Here is a 23,287-nt window from a genome sequence, read left to right on the forward strand (position 1 = left end):
AATGAGAATCCCAGCTCAGATCTTCTTGTGTGTTTGCAAAGTGCCTAGAACAACAGGGTCCCAATCATGAGCAGGGCCTTTAGGCATGACCACACTAGAAATACGAAATAGCAACAGTAATATAGCACAGCAGTCCAAATTGTCTCCAGAGCAGATGGCACCAAAGAGACGTGCAAGGTTCTTATTTCTGCACAAGGTGTCATGGCAATTCACCCATTGTCCTTGTGTCCTTATCCCGTCCCCAGATGGCTACCCACGAGAGGAGATTATCTACCGCTGGAGGCGTTACTCCATTGAAGTCTCAGACCAGCGCACATGGAGACTTTATCAGTTTGACTTCACAGGCCTGAGGAACACGTCAGAAGTTCTCAGGACAGGAGCTGGTAAGGCATCCTGGCCCGATAGAAACACTGCTGTGTTACAAGGGAGCTCTCCCCAGTTTCAGAGAGCATGTGCACAGAGTAGTAGAGGGCAGAGTGGTTAGGGGATTGGTGGGAAGCACCAGATGGGGAGGGTTACAGCAGGAAGCCGTAAAGCCAAAGATAGAAGCATTAAAAGAAGGGTCCAGCTACAGGCAACCTGTAGGGAGATATGCTCGCTATAGCCCATGGAGAAGAGCAGCAGACACAGCATGTAGCTAGGCACAGCATGGGGTAGGACAGAGGCACAGGATAGCCACCCACAGCCTGAGGCTGGAGCAGAGCAGAGAAAGGACCTAGCTAGAGACAGCAAGGGTCAGGTAGGAAGGGGAATGGGGATAAAGAGTGTGCTTGGGGACAGCATGAGGGCCAGGCAGAATGGGAGTCAATGGCTGAGAAGTGGAGGAGTAAATGAAAAGTAGGGCCTTGTCTCAGGACAGCTCCTGAGTGTAAATGTCCTGGCTGAAGCCATAGCTGTATTATGCTGCTAGCCCATCTCCAGGACAGGCCAGCTGATGGAACGTTATGCAGAAGTTGCTGTTAGTTGTGGCTGCAGCTGGGGAACATACTCAGTCTGAACTCAGGTTCCATCTAACGGCCATCCTGCCACGTGTTAGTTGTCCTGAATGCACACGAGTTGTGTTGTATGATGGTAATGTAGCTAAGCAAACCCTTGGAGGTGAAGACAACAGTGGTGTCTAACAGCAGGAGTAAATGGAAAGATGTGAGGACACCTTGGTTTTACTCCTTGCCCTGCTATGAATTTGTTGTGTGATTTTGGGCAAGTCATTGAAGCCTTCTGTTCCACTCTCTATAAACTGAGGGTGAGAATAGGTGTGAGGGTGAATGAACTAACATTTGCATTGTGCTATGAGAGCCTCCCTTGAAAGATGGTGCTGAAGTGCAAAGATTTGTAAATTAATATCTCGGGAAGGACAACAGGACAGTGGAGAATGACAGGAGGGGAGTGAAAACTTATAATTCCACACTGGCAAGCTCGGTAGCAACACATCCCTTTGGCTAGCAGAGCTGGGCCTGATACACGACAGCCCGTGTTCCCATGTGCTGCAGCCTCTCACTGCAGAAACCTGCCTGAATGTAAACCAGCTTTGCAATGCCAATTTCACCAGGGAATGGAGAATCTTCAGCCCCCAGCCCTTCCCCGTCATCAGGGGCTTTACTGATATCATCAGGGAACCCCGCCCCACCGCCAATCATCAGCTTCACTTAGCTCACCAGGGAACCTGAAATCCTCTGTCACCCCCAGTCTTTAGCTCTACCAAGCTGGGCTGCCCCCATTCGGCTTCAGGAGTGTGAACTCTTTTATCGTCAACACTTGTCTCCATTGCCCTAGGAGCAGCAGGTTTCAGCACTACCGCTGGCTCCTCTCCGACACTGGAGAAGGCTTGTACCTGGAGCGATCAGGGCAGTAGTTGAGATGCCTGCCTGGTCAGAGAACACAACTACACATAGAAAAGGTCAAGCGGAGAGGGGTGCATCTGTGACAGGCAAATATTAGCTGTGTGAAGAAAATGCTGCCACAGTGGGACTTGTGGAGTAGGCAGTAGAGGAGGAGCAAGGTGAACTTGTAAATTAGGGGAGCTTTCAGTGAAGGAGATGTAAATTCCACAGCTGTGCAGCAGAAGGTAGCAGCAGAGGCCTCGCATTCAGGAGAGCCCAGGTGAGCATCACCACTGAGGAGTGCCTGCCCTCCTGAAGAAGAGGGGAGATGTGATGTGATAGGGAGGGACTCAGCTGACTCCCCAGTATGCGCTGTGTTGGTAGCATATGGTTGCTGCACGATTGCTGGCGTGATGTGACGAGAGGGGAGCCCTGGGAGAGGGACAACATGAAGATCAAATCCGCCTGCCCTTGTGCCAGAAGAGGGCAGGGCCTTGCTGATGAAAGGAAAACAGCCCTGCAAAGGGGAGCAGTGGGAGTGGGGTAGAGCCACACAAGACAGCAAGCCCTCAGGCTTGGACCCTAAGAACAGAGGTGCAGCCGTATGGAGGAAACCCAAGTCTGTATAAGCATGGAGGGCAAACACACTGGTTTGCTCTAGGAAGGAGCACTGGAAATGGAGCACTTCAAACTCCAGGATGGCACCCATGAGAGCCAAGATTGAAGAGCGCATGGAGAGAGAATTGCCTTCTCCCACCAGGAGCAAAGGGTTTCTCTAGAGTCAGCCCTTTGGGGAAGCAGGAGTGAAGAATCCGTCACAGGGAAATACGGACAGGGCACTGCCACATCTCTCATCCTTACAGATGTGAAACCTGCCCCCTGTGTGAGCTGACTCTGTACCGTGGTAAGGGAAATGGACCCATCAAAACAAACTGCTTTTCCCATCTCCTTTCCTGGCGAAAGCAGCTGGCCAGGGAACCATGCACATATGTTAAATCATCAAAAAGTGCAGATTTATGCCAACACCTCTTGGTTTAAAAAACTCAGATGCCAAAGTTAGCAGCTTGGCAGCGAGGGCAAAGGGATTAAAGCAGGAGAGAGGCTGAAAGGTAGAGACAGACAGACAAAGGCCGTAGCAGCCCGTCCAATAAGAACAGAGGCCGGGGCCCCCAGGCAGGTGCTGCATGCACAGATCAGTCAGACCAGCTCCATGCCAGCTGCCAGCAGTGGGCCGTGCATATCCCACAATGGCACTGATAGACACGTGCGGGATGGATCTGAGAATCGCAGTGGACAGGCTGCTGGCTACAGAAATAGCAAGAAGGATGCTGGCCAGCTGGTAAATCACATCAGACAGAGGAAACCAAGCCCTAAATTACATGGGTTTTACCCTCTTGCCAGGAGATGTTGTGAAGGCCAAAGGTATAACTGGGTTCAAAAAACAACTAGACAAGTCCATGGATGATAGGGCCATCAGTGGCTATTAGCCAGGATGGCAGGGATGCAGCCCCATACTCGGGGCAATGCTCTCACTGCCTGAAGCTGGGAGGGGACGATGGGGTGGATCTCTCTGTGCCCGCCCCTTGATGCTCTGGTACTGGACACTGTTGGAAACAGGCTACTGGGCTAGATGGGCCATTGGCTGACCCAGTATGGCAACTCTTTTGTTCTTAGCCACCTTCCTCCTCCGCTCAAATGCCTTGAGTCCCATGTTACTCCTCTCACCCCCAGAGCCCCTCTCTGCCCTATGCTGGGAGGGGCTGGCTCTGCCCCTCTCACCCCCAGAGCCCCTCTCTGCCATATGCTGGGAGGGACTGGCTCTGGCTCTGCCCCTCTTGCTCCTCCTGCCCCTTACTGGAAGGGGCTGGCTTTGCCCCCCTTACCTCCACAGCCTCCTCTGTCCCTCATTGGGAGGGGCTGGCTCTTCCCATCACCCCCCAAAACCTCCTCTGCCCCACACAGAGACACGGGGCCAAAGCTCAGGAAGGAGAAGACGTGGACCTGGCTGCTGGGCAGGCTCCCTGGGAGAAGTGGATTTTCAGGAGAGATTTGAAGGAGAAGAAACTCTTCAGCAGCAGAGCTAGGAATCGGTGATCAGTGTGCTGGTGGGTGGACCAGTATGTAAAAATGTCTGCAAATCAGTTGCTGCTTTATGGAGGGCCACGTGTGACAGAAGGTGCCAGTATCTGTCAGTAACCAATATTGACTAAGGAGTAAAATGACGGGCTGACTGAGTTATAAGCCATACTTCTAATGGCAAAGAGATGTTGAATGGATCCCACCACTCCCATTGTCACTGCAGTCCTGCCTAGGTGTAGCTTCTCCTTGCTTCCTAGACTGCACTATGGTGAGTGCCTAGGGCTGTATTTGGATGCACATGCGCACACAAGGGTGTAGTGTCAAAGCAAAGGAGGAGAGGCAAGTAAATGGAGGTGCAGGGATCCTCTCAGCCTCTTTTATGTTAAGGTAGAAATTTTGCATGTAGATGTTCATAGCTAGCCGTGGTGGTGAGAGAGTGAGTTGTGCCTCAAATGCCATGAATCAGCATTAGGCTTTGAGGGCCTGGCTCTTTCGCAGAGCAGTCAATGGCACCTTCAAGCCCTCTGTTCATTCATGTTCAATGGTCAACTACAGAGGCAAGCCACAGACGTGCCACAGGAATTCAAAGGCCTCATGGGCCTCCAAGCTCAATGTCATGTAGCAAGAAAAAGGAAATGATGTTCCTCAGGAAGGGGAGTTTGTTCCCCAAAGGGTAGTGAGGAAGCATGGCCCAGTGGTTAGGGCTTTAGCCTGTGACCCAGGCAAAACTGGGTTCTACTCCCTGTTCTTCTACAGACTTTGTGCATGTCCTTGGGCAAGTCATTTTGTGCCTCCAATTGCCCCATGAGGGGCAGTGGTTTTCTACCTCAGCAGGGTGTTGAGTAGCTAAATACATTAAAGCTTGTGAGGGACTCAGGCAGTATGGTCCTGGGGGCTAAGTATGACAGATAATAGGAATAAAAGGGTGATTAACCATCTCCACCTCCTACTATGCTGACTTGTCTGCCTCTTTGTGGCCTTTTCCTAGGGGACTATATGGTCATGACGGTTTCCTTTGATCTGAGCAGGCGGATGGGCTATTTTGCCATTCAGACCTATATCCCTTGCATCCTGACCGTAGTTTTGTCCTGGGTTTCCTTCTGGATCAAGAGAGACTCCACACCGGCCAGGACTTCTCTGGGTAAGGCAGACTGTACTGTACCACTGGCACGTGTTGTCTCAGCAGAGGTGTGTGCAGCTAGCCGGCAAGGGCCATTTTCATCTAAGTGACTCAGCAGAGTTAGTGAAAATTCGTGGGACTTAGACTGCTGGGGCATGTGGGTGCAGATCCTCAATGGTATTTAGGCACCTAACTTCCACAGATTTCTATGGGTGCCTAAGTACCTTTGAGGCTCTGGGACTTAGGTACTTTTGAAAATGTTACCCAGCATCCTAGATGCTAGGTCACCTCATTTGTAATGTTCCATCCTTGACACAGGCCCGAGAGCAAGAGAGAGCTGGGACCGCAGTTCTGGCTAGCGGAGAATCTGCAGTGCATCATGGGTCTCTGCACATTAGCCTGAGAGAAACCCTGGCACTTGTTCTCCTCCTAACAGATGACAATGACACACACACACACACACACACACACACACACACAAATGTTAGATCATGTTAGCAGGCTGCGCCTGTTGCACCACTCCGCCAGCCATGGCTCTCCTGCCACATGGGTGAGTTGTGTATCTAACAGTGACTTCCCGAGAGCACAGTGCTATCGGGGGGAAGACCGCTTTGGTGTACTTGGTAGAGCTACTACTTTTTATCCAGTGCGGTGTCAGTTTGACAGTGGGCTCTGGTAAGGGTTTGAGGCTCACATGCATGCAGGTGTCTGCACACATGAGTGCAAGGCAGGCGGAGAGGTGAGGACCCTGCTGATTGTCTAGGTTTGCTCACCATCTCTGACTGGCTCTTTAAGTGGGTATAAAGCATATTTTGACTCTTTGGTTAGGATCAAGAGTAATCTCCATTTATTGTCCCATGATGTCTCCACTGTACAGGGATGGTATCCCTAGCCTCTGTGTGCCAAAAGCTGGAATGGGCAACTGGGGATGGATCACTTGATGATTACCTGTTCTGTTCATTCCCTCTGGGGCACCTGGCATTGGCCACTGTCAGAAGACAGGACACTGGGCTAGATGGACCTTTGGTCTGACCCAGTATGGCCACTCTTATGTTCTTATATATGGGGAGGCAGGGGGTACCACTAGCAGGAGATAGCGTTTAGAGATCTAACAGGTCTTCACCACCTCTAGCTCTTCTGATCCCATGTCAAGGCTCTTAACTCTATTTGGATTCTGCAGTATGATGTGCATCTTGTATTTTCTTCCCCTCCCCACACTTATTTTCTTTCACCTGGATTGTTGATAACAGCATCGGGCCTGTGAGATCTCCTCTGACACTGGAGAGACCATCATCATTGGACAGGGCTAGTTGGATGCTCTTACAATCTCTGCAATGCCACCCCACCCCCCATAAAAAGAAGCAGGGAGCAGGGTGGGGAGTTTAATGTTGGTTTTAATAGAGATAGAGATCAATTGCATTCTAAGCATCCGAAGGAATAAGTGGCAACAAACAGGACATTCGCCAGGGCTGGAAAAAGCACTGTTGCAGTAAAATATGTTCCAAAGGCAGGTTTCCACAACTGTATTTACCCAGGAGGGGGCTCTCCCCGTGGGATGCTGAGCCTCAGGATGTCAAAAGTAATGTATTCTCTCTATACCCTGTTGTATTTCATAAAAATAATCCCAAATGCATCAAAGCCAGAGTCAGCCTACATTAGAGAGTCTATGTTACTTTCAGTGGTATTTGAAAAATCTGCTAAATCATATCCCAGATGCTAATGCAAACACAATAGGAAAATATATTCAGTTAAAATCTACCCCCACTTGTATCTTGTGCAACCTCAGCAGGGTGGAAGGGAGGAATACTTTGGCTTAGCAATGGAGAAGCAGGAATATGCAGACTGCCTGCTCCAGAACCCTCTGTACCGCGCAGCACTCTGGCTGAGTTCCCACTATTGACCACAGGAGCTGTCATAGGTCTCACCCCCACTTAGAGCTGTTGGGTTCCAATATGGGGACCCGCATGAAATTTATCTCTAAACTAAAATCCTAGTTTAGATATAGTAAAAGCTGCCACCACCCAATCAGGAACGTGGATTGGGACACAGTCCTTCCCCAAAATCCTTGGGGATCCCAAGAGCCCCAAATCCATGGAGTTCTTACACCCAGGAGAAATAAACCATTCCCCCCTGTTTCCTCCCCCCTCCCTTTTCCTAGGAGAGACACCGGGATCTAACTACAGAGGGATACCTCCCTCCTCCTCTTTCCCTGAGAATCCACCCAAGGAAAGACCAACCAAGTCCTTAATAGAAAAGAATTTATTAAAGAATAAAAAGAAAGTCACTGTCTCTGTAACCAAGATGGAACAATATACAGGGTCTAAACTTATCAATCTCTGGAGAGAATTCCCCCTCCTTTCTTTCTCAGTAAAAGCAATAACAGTACAGAATTAAAGAAATTCCTTCAGCAACACACAATTGCAAATGTAGAAATCAAATTATAAGACTAATCCGCCTTTCTAATTAATACTCACTATTGAATAGTAGAAACTACTCCAGGAGAACTTGGAGACATGACTGGCCTCTCTTAGATCCAAAAAGAGAACTCAGAGCAAACAAGGAACACAGACAAAGGCTTCCCTCCACAGAGATTTGAAATTATCCTATCCCTTGATTGGTCCTCTGGTCAGGTGTTTCTCAGGTTACTGAGCTTGTTAACCCTTTCCAGGGAAAAGAGACCTTAACCCTGATCTGTTTATTTATGACAGGAGCTATCTTCAGAGACGGCAATCTCCACATTTGCTCCCTGTCAATAGGCTACAGGATCCCATATATGAGATATTTAAGCATTTGATCCTACCCCCAGTAAAGTCAAGGGAAAGCCATCCATTGACTCACTGGGCTTTGGATTGGGCTCTAACTGCACAGGCCAAATACATTGTGGGTGTCAATTCATTGATGTCAATGGAATTACAGGAGTTCGGCCCTTGGTGGACCATAGCTTAACTCGTGCCTACTAGAAATTCACCATTGTTTTCTCCAGGAATTTTACAATCATTACAGGCTTAGCCAAGAATCTCACTATTGGTCCTCCACTGTTCAGAGCCTGTAGTCTACCAGCCTAGACCCATTTTGGGCACTGAGGCGTAACCCATCAGCTAGAAAAATTTCATTGCTACATGTTAGGCATATATCATGGGTGTAGATGCTGGAAGTGGTGCAGCTTTTCTGTATCACAAAATGTTTAAATGTTACCAGGCGTCTAATCCAAAGAAATCAAACTCACAAAAAGGGCCATAACTCATAGAAACAGTCTAATTTTGGCCAAAATTGGCAGAAACCTTCTAAATACAATTCATAATGTAATTATATGCTCAAAGTAGTCCTGTTTGGGGAAATATTTACCCCACGTGATATATTTTATGCATTTTGCTGTACTACTTTGCCTTCAGTTAAAGCAAAAATCTGTAACCACATGATAGTCTGAGCTTGTTTCTACCATGTAATACATCAAAACATTTGTCATCATTTATAGAATGGACTGAGCTGAGAAGAGTTTTTCTGTCTGCTACTTTTATGACGTTATGCAAATAATAAGACCCCTACCCTCTAATTACAAAACATATATTTTTGATGTTATCTGCTTGGCTGGAGATGTAAGTCTAAAGCAAACTTAGTAGAACTGTAATTATCTTCTTACCATCACTGAAGACAATGACAATCTATGTAAACTACTTATATAACAGTAATGATTCTTAGTAGAATGACTGTAGACTGTCTTGTATGAATATATCATGTGAATAACGAAGTACGGTATAATCATATACTCTTATGTAACCTCTCCATATAACTATAAACTACTGAATGTCTAATCAACACCCCTTTGAGCTATATTTACTCATAAAATAGTCACCGTAATTTGGAGATAGTTGAAACACTTCTATTCTCCCCTCAGAACCTTTCTGATATGTTTGATGAGTGTAGCAACAGTGTATCACTGTCACAGCTGCATGCATCGCATAACACTGTATCTTCCTTGTGGCATTTGCATCTCCTTGTTGCACAGATACTCTCACAGCCACAATGCACAAAAGTGAGGATGGCTTCTGGAGCAGGTGGCAGCACCATCATTTTAGGAACAAGATGTCCCATGCTATCACCCATCTGTTGTTGACAGGGGACATTTGAAGATACTGAACTGTTGCATGATTCCGTATGTAGGGCTGATAGTTTGCACATTTCAGATGCTGCCTGAAGGAGGCCATTGTTGGAGGCAGTTTCTCCCTTGTTTTGTTCTTCTTAGCAAACAACATGTAGCACATATTATCCAGAGATGTACTCTGGTAAGAAACAAGCAAGATACCAGTGAGACATAGGCTGCTGACTCTGGAAAAGCTGCAGTTGGGTTGGACTGCAGTTACCTACCTTCAAATCTCTCTAGTGATACTAAGCAAGGACTACTTAATTCAGCAACTGCTGTGTTCTTCATTAGCTGCCTCGTTAGGTCAGTGCTGTCCATGCCATGAATTCAAAGGCATGGTCCTACTTTGTAAAGCCATCAACAGGCAGAGACATAACTACCTTCTACATTGGTGTATCATCTTTCACATGTGACCATGTCTGAGTGTTCCTGCTCTTTGCTCTCAAAAGTGCTCACATTATAGGTAATGGGAGCAGGCTTATAAATGACAGCATGCAGTTAGGTTACTGACACACCACCGCTGATATTTCATGCTTGTTCTTGGAATGGGAAAGAAAGATTTTTGCACAAAGCTGGGGGGGGGGAAATGAGCAGTATTCACATAGAACACATCTCACTAGCCTTCCCCTGAGCTGACCAACACACAGCTCCAAAACCCAATCATACAAACTCTATTACATTTTCACTTTGGTTCTACAAAGTGATGCTGCTGTGAGCAAAACCTGGAATGCCAACAGGCGCAAGAGACACCCGAAGGCTGTGGTAGCATTTCTGTTCAAAGGTAAACTTTCAAAGTGCTCTAAAGTTCATAGACAAGTCAGACTGGCATGGAAATTTGCTAGGAAAAGGCCTTGGGTACCATTTGGGGTCATGGTCATAGGGTTCCTGAGATTCAGCTCCCTCCCTTTTCCAGCAAATGAGCTGGGTTTAATTTTAAAATGTTCTAAAATGCAAACGCAGAGCCAGACTGGCTTGAAAGCTGGCATGCCAGGTGAGGGCCCAGAATAACATCTGGGGTACAATTTTAGGGATCTTGGATGACTAGAGCCTCCCCTTACCTCTGACCTGTTTTTACAATGGGGCAAACTACGCAGGGCATGCCAGCAGAGTTTTAGGTGGCAGTACAGACCTTGCTGATGCAGCAGGCATGCAGTGCTGAGCTGGCGAGTGAACTAAGAATGAGTGTGCTCAGTACATGCCACAGGCCCACAACACCGAAGTCAGAGGAATCTAAGAATGTTCAGTCCACACTATAGCTACACAAAGCCAGATCCACAAAGGGACCTGGGCACCTAAATCCCATTTTAGGCACCTCTGTGAGCCACAAAATCCCCCCTCAGCTACCAACCAACCCTGTAGGTTCCTAGTTCACTTGGCACCTAAGTTTTTGCTCTAAAAGTTCCCTTGGTGCCTCTGAGCACATGTACCGCTACCTCAGTCCAGGCACCAGAGGCCTAATCTCACGCCGAAGCACCAGCACAACTCTCTAACCGGGACAAATGGGCATGGCCCTGCCTCACTTCTTTGTGGGCCTGGATCTGGTTGGTAGGCATGCTCCAAGCTGCCTAACTCCACACAAGGCAGCTGGGGAAGCAGACAGCTTCATAGAATCATAGAATCTCAGGGTTGGAAGGGACCTCAGGAGGTCATCTAGTCCAACCCCCTGCTCAAAGCAGGACCAAACCCAACTAAATCATCCCAGCCAGGGCTTTGTCAAGCCTGACCTTAAAAACCTCTAAGGAAGGAGATTCCACCACCTCCCTAGGTAACCCATTCCAGTTCTTCACCACCCTACTAGTGAAAAAGTTTTTCCTAATATCCAACCTAAACCTCCCCCTCTGCAACTTGAGACCATTACTCCTTGTTCTGTCATCTTCTACCACTGAGAACAGTCTAGATCCATCCTCTTTGGAACCCCCTTTCATGTAGTTGAAAACAGCTATCAAATCCCCCTTCATTCTTCTCTTCTGCAGGCTAAACAATCCCAGTTCCCTCAGCCTCTCCTCATAAGTCATGTGTTCCAGCCCCCTAATCATTTTTGTTGCCCTCCGCTGGACTCTCTCCAATTTATCCACATCCTTCTTGTAGTGTGGGGCCCAAAATTGGACACAGTACTCCAGATGAGGCCTCACCAGTGCTGAATAGAGGGGAATGATCACTTTCCTCGATCTGCTGGAAATGCCCCTACTTATACAACCCAAAATGCCATTAGCCTTCTTGGCAACAAGGGCACACTGTTGACTCATATCCAGCTTCTCGTCCACTGTAACCCCTAGGTCCTTTTCTGCAGAATTGCTGCCCAGCCATTCAGTCCCTAGTCTGTAGCAGTGCATGGGATTCTTCCGTCCTAAGTGCAGGACTCTGCACTTGTCCTTGTTGAACCTCATCATATTTCTTTTGGCCCAATCCTCTAATTTGTCTAGGTCCCTCTGTATCCTATCCCTACCCTCCAGCGTATCAACCACTCCTCCCAGTTTAGTGTCATCTGCAAACTTGCTAAGGGTGCAGTCCACACCATCCTCCAGATCGTTAATGAAGATATTGAATAAAACCGGCCCCAGCACCGACCCTTGGGGCACCCCACTTGATACCGGCTGCCAACTAGACATGGAACCATTGATCACTACCCGTTGAGCCTGACCATGTAGCCAGTTTTCTATCCACCTTACCGTCCATTCATCCAGCCCATACTTCTTTAACTTGCTGGCAAGAATACTGTGGGAGACTGTATCAAAAGCTTTGCTAAAGTCCAGAAATAGCACATCCACTGCTTTCCCCTCATCCACAGAGCTTCCCCGAACTCAAAGCTCTAGGTAACTTTACTCTCCATGAGGTGGTATCAGGACAGACCAAGGGAGATGCAGTGCTTCTGCCTGCTATATGGCTGACAAAAACAAATCAAAATCACGTGCTTTCACTTAAAGCCAGCACTCTGCCTAGAATGCCTTTACTTGAAGTCACCGCTTTGTTTAGTCTCAAGCACATACAAACACAATAACTTATAGAGCACCCCAAACTGACAATTACCCCCTAAGAGTTTGGAGCAGTATTCAGGTGATTCAGCTGCTGATTTCCAAACGCTGATCTTCCCTCTGTGGCTGGAGATCTCAATGTGTCCACAAAGAGATCCACTTGGCCCAAACTGACAATTCCCTTCTTATACTCAAAAAGTTACAGAGACATATCAATAAAAAAAAAAGGTTACATTGCTGACCAAACAAAATCAGTCACTGGGCCAAAAGCAAGTGTTACAAAAACATGTCACTAAAAAAATAACTGTTAATCAAGCAATTTCCAAGCAGTTAATCTGGGAGCCATATTTCCCCATAACAACAGTCCTGAAATATAGCCAGACTTCCTGTTTTTCACAGATGCATCCCCAGAATATCAGAGGGGTGTAGAGTCAAGCCCACTTCATGTGATAGCTGTACCCCACCCCCACCCCGGCTTGCCTTAGTTATGCTTAGTTCCTGCAAAGGCCTAATAAATGGCTAAATGCAACAAGAAGAATCACTGATAGTCCATCCCAATAATTGGCAGTGTCTGGACACTGGCTGGTTGCTAAAATGCACCGGTACACCACCAGACCAAACATACATGACAAACCCAATTAAGGATATTGAAGAATCATTGGTGGGAGCAGAAGGCTGCAGAGCTACAGGAAATGGCTGACAAGTATGATTCTATGTATGTCTCTGTGTTGTGTATGGCCCACTATCCAGTGGCAAAGCCCCTGTCCTTATAGCAGATGATAACCAGCTGCTCACAAAAACGATATTCTCTCTCACTGGGCAAAGTACTTTGACAGTGTCCTGAGCCGTCAATCCACTATGTCCAATGAAATCATTGACTCACTCCGACAGCATCCTGTCCTGGAGAAGTTGTCTGTGGAGCCTTCTTTAGACGAAGTTACTAAGGCCATCAAGCAGCTGTCCATGGGCAAATCTCCAACTCCCATGATATTCCACCTGAAACATACAAATGTGAAGGTGCCCACCTGATCAGGAAAAACACCATCCCTTCCAAGACTGTATGGGAACAAGGCACTGTGCCCCAGGAATATCAGGATGCTTTCATACTCTATTTATAGAAAAGGAAGAGAATCATATCAGCTGTGACAACCATCGTGGAATCTCATTGCTGTCTCTAGCAGGGAAGATCTTGCACAGGTTATCCTCAACAGGTTCCTCTCCCACCTAGTGAACTCAGTGTATCCAGAGTCACAGTGTGGCTTTTGTGCTGGCCGTGGAACATGGACATGATTTTTGCATCCCGACAAGTACAAGAGAAGGCTGGTGAACAGAACAAGGACTTGTACATGGTGTTTGTTGACCTGACCAAACCCTTTGACACAGTGAATTGCAAGGGCTTATGTAAACTCCTTCATAAATTTGGTTGCCCAGAGACGAGGATTGATGTCATCCGCTCTGTTCATGATAGCATGATGGCCAGGGTGATGGGGAGTGTGATGATTCATCAGAAGCCTTCCCTATCAATGGCACCAAACAAGGATGTGTAATGGCTCCAGTCCTGTTTGCCGCTGTCTTCTCAGCCAAGGTCTTGTTCACATTGCAGGACTTCCACAGAGGCACACACATCCGGTTTAGCTTGGATGGGGGTCTAGTCAATTGACAGTGACTGAGGGCCCACACCAAGGTAATTGAACAGCTATTGAGAGAACTCCTGTTTGCTGCCAACTGTGCCCTCATTGTATATGCACTCAGGACATTCAGCTTATTGTGGACTGCTTTGCCTATGGCTCGAAATGCTTCGGTTTCAGAATGAGCCTGAAAAAGATGGAGGTCATGTACCAGCCAGCACCAGACCACCAGCACTGTGAGCACCATGATCCCAATGACAATTGACAACACATCCTTTAGCTCGGTCATGAAATTCTGCTACCTGGGTAGCACACTTTCCAGCAACACCACACTTGGCATCTGGCAGACTCATCGACAGGCTCTGGAGGGAGCATGGAGTCTACTTCAGAATCAAGATAAAAATTCACCACACTGTTGTACTCACCTCACTCCTCTATGGCTGTGAGACATGGATGCTCTACCAATGCCACATCAAACAGCTGAAGAGTTTCCACCTTCGCTTCCTAAGCTCCAGCTGCTATATCAAGTGGCAGGACAGGATCCCCAACACTGAAGTCCTTGACAGGTGCCAGATCCCTGGAATGAAGAGTGTGCTCATCAGGGCTCAACTTTGCTGGGCGGGACACGTGATCTGCATGGAGGTTTTTCCTTACACTGAAAGCAGTGCTCAACAGCCGACTGAGCTTGGGAACCTGTTCTAAGGGTCAACCCATCCTCAAATAGAAAGGCATCTTGAAGGCCAACCTCAGAGCATGCAAGGTAGATATTAGAACCTGGGAACTCTTGCACTCAACAGACCCAGACGGAGAGGTCTGTGCCATGAGGTCTCTGCAGGAGTAGAACGCACATCATAAGGCCAACACCTCAAACCCTCCCCACAACAATGACTGCATTTGCAAGACATGCAACCGCATTTGCAAATTCATGCTTGGACTCACTTCTCATGCGAGGAGCCCTAAAAACAAATAAACCCAGAACTCAAATCAACACTAGCTGAACCCTCATCCGTCGAAGCGATGGGAGATTCCAGGAGGATCTAATGATTTGAAATTATGACTTTTTATGAGATCAAAGAGGTCTACCTCACCTCTTCACAACCTACTAGTAACAAACTGCTTTTCTTGTGTGCCATTTTCTCTTGCCATGTGCAAACTTTCTGCAGTTTCAGATGAGGTCACAGGAAATATTGCAATGTTCACAAGTAGCTTCTGTTGTATGGGTTTGTTCCAGGTTCAATGCTAAAAGGATTTGTCATTCTTTCGGTCACAACTTTTAATAACATCTTGGACGGCAATTTCATCAGCAGTCACGTGCTTTTTGATAGCTTCTTTGTGGAGATCTGTTGCTGAAGGTTGAATTCCACACATTTGTCATAGCTGTTACAGCTGTCTTAAAATGTGCAGTCAGCTAATATTTGGTCAGAGCCTTACCTTTTGTGCAAAGAGGCTGATGATTCCCACAGTCCTTGTTGAGAGGTTGCCTGATGGACAAGTTATGCCATACACCCCTAAAGGGTCTGGCAGTCCAGTATACTGCTCCCTATGAACTAGAGCATGATATATATATGGCTTCTGCTACATTTACACAGTCCCATCTAGCATGACCACACTGGAAGTCAACTGGAATCATTTATGCAAATGTCTCAAGCCCCATGGACTTGTTATCATCTCTCTTTGCTGCAATGTAATCCATCAGTAGTTGGGAGAAATCTATTACATAGTTTTCCCAGAACAGAACAGAAATGTATCTGAACAGATTTTTCCTTGGGTAACACAAGTGTCCATGAGCTGTTGGAGTGAATGGGCGATTGGGAAGTCTGCCACTCTGTTTTCTCTGTATGCCTTCTCCACATCTTCAAATGCTTCAATCCATGTTTGAGCTTTCTCCAAGATGCATCTCTTCTCATCATTTGGGAGACCATCATTGTTCATGGAATCGCCAAGTGCCATCCATTTCAAGCAATTCATTGCCTCGTTCATAAGTTTGTGGATTCTAACTCCACAGTTATATCCTTTCTCTCAGAGCATGGTTGATGATGGAAGCACTGTAGATGTTGATTCCACAAGGATGTCTTCAAACCCACTTTCCTGCATCACACTGCCTATATATCACCCATGAAATTCATTGCATGATGCACGACTCCCATCTCAAAGTGATGAGTGTCAAATTTGTTTTGATTCCTCCATTTAATCAACTGGGCTTTGCAGTAGATTGCTTCATCATACATTACATAGGTCCAGTCTTGGCCCAGAGAGTGGAACATGACCTGAAAATATTTCAGATTGCAATACGCTCTATTAACATCACTTGCCAGTGCAGTAATCATTGGAAAGTAACCAATACTCATAAAACATAAAATAGCAGACAGAAAACCTTTTTCTCAGATCAGTCCATTCTATAGCTAATGACAAATATTTTAATGTATTACATGGTATAAATGAGCTCAGACTGTCGTGTGACTACAGACTTTTGCTTTGACCGAAGGCAAAAAAATATGGGAAAATGCATAAAATATATCGCCAGGGATTAAACATTTCCCAAACTTTCCAAAACACATAGTTACAATAGGAATTATATTTAGAAGGTTGCTGCCAATTTTGGTCAAAATTATACTGTGTTACTTCGAGTTATGGCCCTTTTTGTGATTTTATGATTTTTTTCAGATTGAATGCCTGATCGCATTTAAACATTACATGGTATAGAAAAACTGCACCACTTCCAGCATCTATATCCACCCTGGTGATAACCATGAAATGTGCCTGCCATGTGATAGCAATTAAATTTTTCCAGCTGATGTGTCATTTTAACTCATTAATAAGACCTCTTTATTAATCTGTCTGGTAGACTACTGGTTACCTATTGTTCCCCCCTCATTAGCACAGTTCCCCCTGGGCTTCTGATCCTGGGAGCTGTGCAGCCATGTCTACATCATAGAATTAAACAGAGCCAAATTCTCCACTCAGTTACAGACTGACTTTGGTGGAGTTGTGCTGGTGACTTGGTATCACATACATAGACCACTTCTACTGCCATTGAGTATTGCCACTGACCTCAACAGGCTCAGGGCTGGGCTCAGACACACTACAAAGACCGTACAAGGAACACTCGGAAGCGTTTTCTCTGGCCAATGCGTTAGAACTGTTGAAAACATTACAAAGTCCTTGGCATTGGGAAGTACATTGTACTATACCACACAAATCAGGTGGCAGTGAGATAGCCTCACGAGGGTTCACTTGTGTGACCCACTCGCTAGTGTAGGATATCCACTTGGGGCTGGGGGTTGTAATTCCCTTCTCGAGGAAACGTATTCACACTAGCTTGATGATATCTAGCACCCTAAAATAGTAGTGTAGTTGTGTTAGCAAAGACAGTAGCTCGGGCTAGCCACCTGAGGATGTACACACAGGATCCAGGTGGGTTTGTACCCAGGGTAGTTAGCCCTTCCCACCGCTCCCCGTGCTACCGCAGTTACTCTGCTATTTTTAGCATGCTAGCTTGATGAGAGCTAGTGCAGGTATGTCTCCTCTAGCTGGGAACCACACCCCCCCCCGCACCACCCCCGCCAGCTCCACGTGTAGATGTACCCTTCAAGTCACAGATACGCAGTGATAGAAGCCAAAGCTATGACTCCATAAGGAGACTCTGCTAACATCCCAGACAATGAAAAGCCAAGGCATCAGAGCCCCAAAGATGGATTTTCCTTGGGTTACCTTGTCACCCATGTGTTACCAGTTTTCATGCATAATCTAAAAGCAGACTCTTTGACTTGTATCCCATTGCAACATTTGCTGTTTACAGTCCACCTTCCTATACAAACCCTGCCACACTGCCTGTGGTGTTATTATTTGTAATGATTTAGATGGTGCTGTAGATGGGTATGGCACTTTACAAACAAAAAATTAGACAAGGTCATTGCCCAGAGAAATGTATAATCTAATTTGCACAGATAACCTAATGAGTAAAGGCCTGGTGAGCATGAGGAGGACTGAAGAGGGTTGGGGAGTGAGGGGAGAGAGTAGGACAAAAATTACCATATGGCTTTTGTACGCTGTCCCCTGCTCCCTGGAACTTTCCAAGACACTCCCAGACAGGACAATGTGGGTAAATGCATACCTATAGCGCACACAGCTGGAAACTGCTAATGCTCTTCCTAGCACAGACCAGGAGCATGTAGGAAGGGAGCACAACCTGCCATAGAACTCCTTTCCCCACAGTCAGAGCCCTCTCCAAATGGTGGGTTCTAGATTTAGAATAGAACTGGATATTTTTGCGCCTTGGGCTCCATTTGTCTCTGGTGAAATGAGTTCTGGGCAGCCACACGATTTGCAAAGATGTTATTCTTTGTACGGCATTACAGGCAAATCAGCAAGACAGAACACTGGGCTTGGAAGCTTTTGCAGCCTAACTCTGCAAGGGGTGGGGATAGGGCATTGTGGAAAGGATAACAAGAGCTGCTTTTGTCACTTGTGTGTCTTGTTCATGCTTGTGTGTGCACTTTGAAAAGGACCCACTGGTGTGGGGTGGTCTTGGGTGAGTCACTTAGAGTGTACCTTAAAGTCTATGAGTCTATGATCTTCAGAGTTGTGGAGCACTGCCACTCCCATTTGAGGCTCAGCACTTTGGAAAATCTGCCCAAATTGAGATGTCTCAAGCCAGAGGCACTCCCAAATCAGTCTACCCTCTTGGAAATCTTGGCTCTAGTTTTAATGACAGAAAGTTAGAATGTTGTTAAGTCCCTGAATCAAGTTGGCCCCGTCCCTTACACCTTCCTTTTACGTATAAACTGAGCATTTTGATTTATGAGGAGAGGCTGAGGGAACAGGGATTATTTAGTCTGCAGAAGAGAAGAATGAGGGGGGATTTGATATCTGCTTTCAACTACCTGAAAGGGGGTTCCAAAGAGGATGGATCTACTGTTCTCAGTAGTACCAGATGACAGAACAAGGAGTAATGGTCTTAAATTGCAGTGGGGGAGGTTTAGGTTGGACATTAGGAAAAACTTTTTCACTACGAGGGTGGTGAAGCACTGGAATGGGTTACCTAGGGAGGTGGTGGAATCTCCTTCCTTAGAGGTTTTTAAGGTCAGGCTTGACAAAGCCCTGGCTGGGATGATTTAGTTGGGGATTGGTCCTGCTTTGAGCAGGGGGTTGGACTAGATGACCTCCTGAGGTCCCTTCCAACTCTGATATTCTATGATTCTATTATATTTGGCATGGGAATCCCAATAAGCACAGAACCCTACAAGAGCATTTTTGCAGCGTCCCTTTCAGAATAGAATTACACTTCAGGTGAACACACTCCCCTGCCCAGGCCCTCCACTATCCCCACAACAGAACTCTTATACAGTAATAGAACAGTCCGCTCGCCTCCTCGCTGGCCAGTCAGGATGTCCTGGCTCCCTTTGGAGAGTCAGGGAAAGTGGTGTGCTAGAGCCTCTGGAATCCTGCGCTGATGGCATATGGAGGAAGGAGATGACCAGTAATGTTATACGTAAGCAACTGGCTCCTCTTCTTGGCTTTGTTACTCCTGACAGTGCTTTGTGCCATTGTAGGTATCACCACAGTGCTCACCATGACTACCTTGAGTACCATCTCCCGCAAACACCTCCCAAGGGTCTCCTACATCACCGCCATGGACCTCTTTGTCTCGGTGTGCTTCATCTTCGTCTTTGCCGCTCTCATGGAGTACGCCACGCTCAACTACCTGGTGGGAAACAAGAAACCGCCGGAGCACAACAGCAAGAAACCCAGACTGGTAGGCAGGGACAAGGTGGAGGGAGGAGATGAGGAGCTAGCACTGCTATATCCTGAAGTCACCGCATCCCATCTGCACAGAGAACCGCTGTGTTCTTTGGCTCCTGGCCAGTAGCATATTGTATTCACAAGGCATAATAGTGCAAAGCCTGTTCTCATGCTATGTTGTTATGGGGTGCCACTCCAGAGAGTGCCGAAGGGAGGGACACATGGCAATAGACTGGGACGGAGTGGGGCTCCGGAGACTGGGCAAGGCAGAGGGACAGGCAGTAACACCCCAAAGGGGTGTGATGGTGCAAGAGGCCAAGCTTAGAGACTGTAGGCATCAGAGAGGCTGGCGGGCCCCTGGAGGGGGGATGCTTGAAGAGGCAGAACTTTAGGAGTAAGGAGTGCCCAGGAGAGTGGCAGTGCCCTTCAGAGCACATAAGGAGAGTTGTTGAGTATGAACGTATTCAATCTAGCCATTGTACTCATGCCTTTCAGTGGACTTTGCTTAAGATCACAGTGGGTGCCGTTGTTTATCCCCAACAGGGGATAACAGGGCTTTATCCCCAAGTTCCTAGGTGGCATGAGGCTGAAAACCTGAATTCTGGATCTCTCCTGCAAGTCCCCGCCCTGCTCTGATGGAGAGGAGCTATGCTGCTGAGCTGAAGACATACTTCCTCTCCAAGAGTGAGCTGTTATAATCAGTGCACTGCCCACGCTATCCTCCCATGGCGAATGTGAAAACGCGATGGCAATCAGAGAACATGTCTGGGCAGCATCCTGCACTCCTAGACCGCATCCGGGCTCAGTAGGAATGTGACAGGCTGAGAAAACCATCTGCTGTGTGGGGCATGGAATGTCAGAGACAGCGCTGGGGGATTAGCGCTCTCAGGTCTTCTCGGCCCAGACCTGTGCCCAGGATATGCCAGGGAACTGAATTACAGTCAGACAGAAAGATGGGAAAGTAGAGCTCTCTAGTATCCCTGTGCACTGAGCACATCAGGAGATGCCAGGAGACTGATTGACTGCCAGTTGCGGGGTCTGTTGTCTGGGCGAATGAAGGTTCATCTTTACTTTATCTCTAACCCATTCTCCTCCTTGTTCTAGCCACCTGCCAATGCCCACGTGATGCCCACCTTCACCACCATCAACATCAACAACCTCATGCACTGGCCTCCTGAGGTCGAGGAGGAGGAGGAGCCGGGTGCCCCTTGCCTAGAAGGGAAGGAATGTGAGAGGTTTTTTTGCTGCATCGAGGACTGTCAGACAGGGACTTGGCGGGAGGGCCGCATCCGCATTCACATCTCCCGCCTGGACTCCTACTCCCGGGTTTTCTTCCCTACCGCCTTCCTACTCTTCAACATCGTGTACTGGATCGCCTATCTCTATCTCTAGCTGTTCCCCAATCTGTGCTGAAATAAACCAGAGGCCAACAAGAGTTGCAGAAAAGGAAAAAGGGAAACAGTGTTGCTTCTCATTTTAGTCATTCATTTTTTTTGACACTTGCCCAACCTTAACCCCTTCCTCCCCTTCTGAGTAGAACCAGTTGGGGGAAAAATGCATGGCCAAACTCTTTGATGAAAACCAGGTTGTCAACACATGGGAAATTTTCTTGTGAAAATTTCCGGTTTTCTGCAAAAGAACATACCTGAATGTTTTTTCCATTTCCAATGAAACCCCAATAATTTCACAGAAAGTGCTGACGAAATTGATTTTTTTTTCATTTTTGCAGGAAATCAAATAAATTTCTTGACCAGCTCTACTCCTGAGTCAGCTTCTGTTGACATAGACCCTGGTGAAGGGCCATGGAAAAGTCCACAAGGACTGGAGGTGGGGGAGGAGAAAATGGCTACATCCTCCCGTCTATCAGGAGCCAGTGTTGTTCAAAATGTGGATGGTACTTGCTAGAAAGGGTGCATGGCCATAGACCTGGGATGGACCAGTGCATCCCCCAGCAGCCTCTACCTGCAGGGTTGCTATGGGACTCTCACTGTAGCCCACAGCTGTCCCCTGCTGTAGCAGATGGTACCAAGACACAGCAGTAGGGACTTTCCCTGACACTGGTCAGTCTATGAAACTATGCATTTGGAAACTTTTAAATAAGCCTGTGAGGATCCATCTACTCTACAAAATACAACCCTATAAAGGGCCCAGTTACATCCAGGTTGTATTTGGTCATGTCGATGTATATTGCTTTCAGTTACAACACAGAATTCAGTGTTGTAACTGAAATCAATATATTTTAAAATGTAGAAAAACATCCAAAATATTTATAATAAATTTAAATTGATATTCTGTTATTGTTCAGCAGTGAGATTAAAACTGTAATTAATTGCAACTGTTTTTTAATATAATTAATTTGTTTTGTGTTAATTGCTTGCATTAACTGTGATTAGTTGACAGCCCTACCCCTAATATTGTTTTATTTGTAGTGTAGACAGGGTCTGACTTCTTTTAGTTCTGCTTCAGGGGAACAAAGTGTGATCCCAGTTCTACTGCCCTCCATCAGTGGGTAGTATCTGACTCCACAAATCATCCTATTGAAACCAATGGGGCTTCTCATGGACTGAGGAATTACTCAACCTGAGTAAGGGTGGCAGAATCAGGCCCTGCTGAATTTAAAATAACAAACATGCAAGGTCCTTTTGGGGGCCCTGGCAGCTCAAACAGATCTATTTTTAAATCTTTAGGATTCAGAAAGAAAATTTAAACTGGAAGATTTAGGAGAAAGCCATGGCTCCGCCTACTTTCTGACACTCCCCACCTCTTTTCTGGTGAGTGGCTCCCAGGACGGGGCGGAGCAACTCAATAACATTCGCAAGTGCCAGGTCTGCTATGTTGAGTAGCCCTTAGCCAGGTCAAGCATGGGGAGGTAGGAGTTTCCTTGCTCACATACTGTCACAGAACTTGTGTGGCCATGTAACTTGGGGAGGGAAGCAATCTTTCCTTGGTGAGGATTGGGGAAAAATGCCATTCAGCGCTAAGCAGGAAGAGTCTGCATCTGTAGCAGAAAAACGCAGAGCCGGATTCTCCACTGAAGTACATTGTTGCTGCCCCGTTTATACCAGCTGAGCACCTGTCCCACAATGCTGTTTGCAGAAAGTGACTTCCCATTCATATTTACTTATTGTGTAAATTAAAAAGAAATCTTTTATAAAGAGCATGTTTTAGAAATAACCGTCACTTTAAAGGCTTGTCCTATGTAGAGAGACAACACCTGCAGGGAGTGTAGCTGGGAATGGCTGGTTTACCGGACAGCTAATAGGGCCAAGAGGGATATGTATTCTTAGAGAGCAAATTTGATCTGGTTTAAAGATGGATTTTGACAATGTTGAATGTGATCTGAATAATGATGTGTCATGTTTAATTAATTCATAAATATACCCTTTACCTTGCTTCCAGGAGGACTCACAGAGAGCCTAATTAAGGCTACAATAGTACAACACTTGGCTAAGTATAACCTAATAGGGTCAAACCTGCACAGCTTCTGGAAGGGAAAATTATGCCTGTCTAACCTGTTAGAGTTCTTTGAAATGCTGAATAAATCAGGAGATAAAGGTTTCCCAGCAGACATAATTTACTCGGATTTTTCCAATGGCTTTTGACAAGATAAAGCAGAATTATTGAGGGTGGTACAAGGGGGGTTCTAATTAGAAAAAATTAATGTAGAAAAAGGAAGTCTAAGAAAAGGATAAAAATAGTTTCCTGACAACGAAGTCTGTTGGGCTGTGGAACTGTCTCCTGAGCAAAGGGGGGTGAAATCTCACTTGACATAGTAAAACCAGCAG

At 46.7% G+C, this 23,287-nt stretch overlaps 1 protein-coding gene across 6 annotated transcripts in view; it reads left to right on the top strand.

The window, feature by feature from the left end:
- LOC120372636 (gamma-aminobutyric acid receptor subunit gamma-4) overlaps positions 1-21,645 on the top strand; it is a 93,331-nt gene extending 71,686 nt beyond the window's left edge. For all 6 annotated transcript variants that reach the window (XM_039489908.1, XM_039489906.1, XM_039489912.1 and 3 more), the window contains 4 exons: positions 246-383; positions 4,888-5,040; positions 19,313-19,515; positions 20,607-21,645. In XM_039489908.1, coding sequence (XP_039345842.1) covers positions 246-383; positions 4,888-5,040; positions 19,313-19,515; positions 20,607-20,894 — 782 coding nt within the window. In that variant the 3' untranslated portion in view covers positions 20,895-21,645. The remainder of the gene's footprint in view (positions 1-245; positions 384-4,887; positions 5,041-19,312; positions 19,516-20,606) is intronic.
- The last annotated feature ends 1,642 nt before the right edge of the window (positions 21,646-23,287 follow it).

This window comes from Mauremys reevesii, linkage group 9, assembly GCF_016161935.1.
Source record: "Mauremys reevesii isolate NIE-2019 linkage group 9, ASM1616193v1, whole genome shotgun sequence".
Classification (NCBI taxonomy): Eukaryota; Metazoa; Chordata; order Testudines; family Geoemydidae; genus Mauremys; species Mauremys reevesii.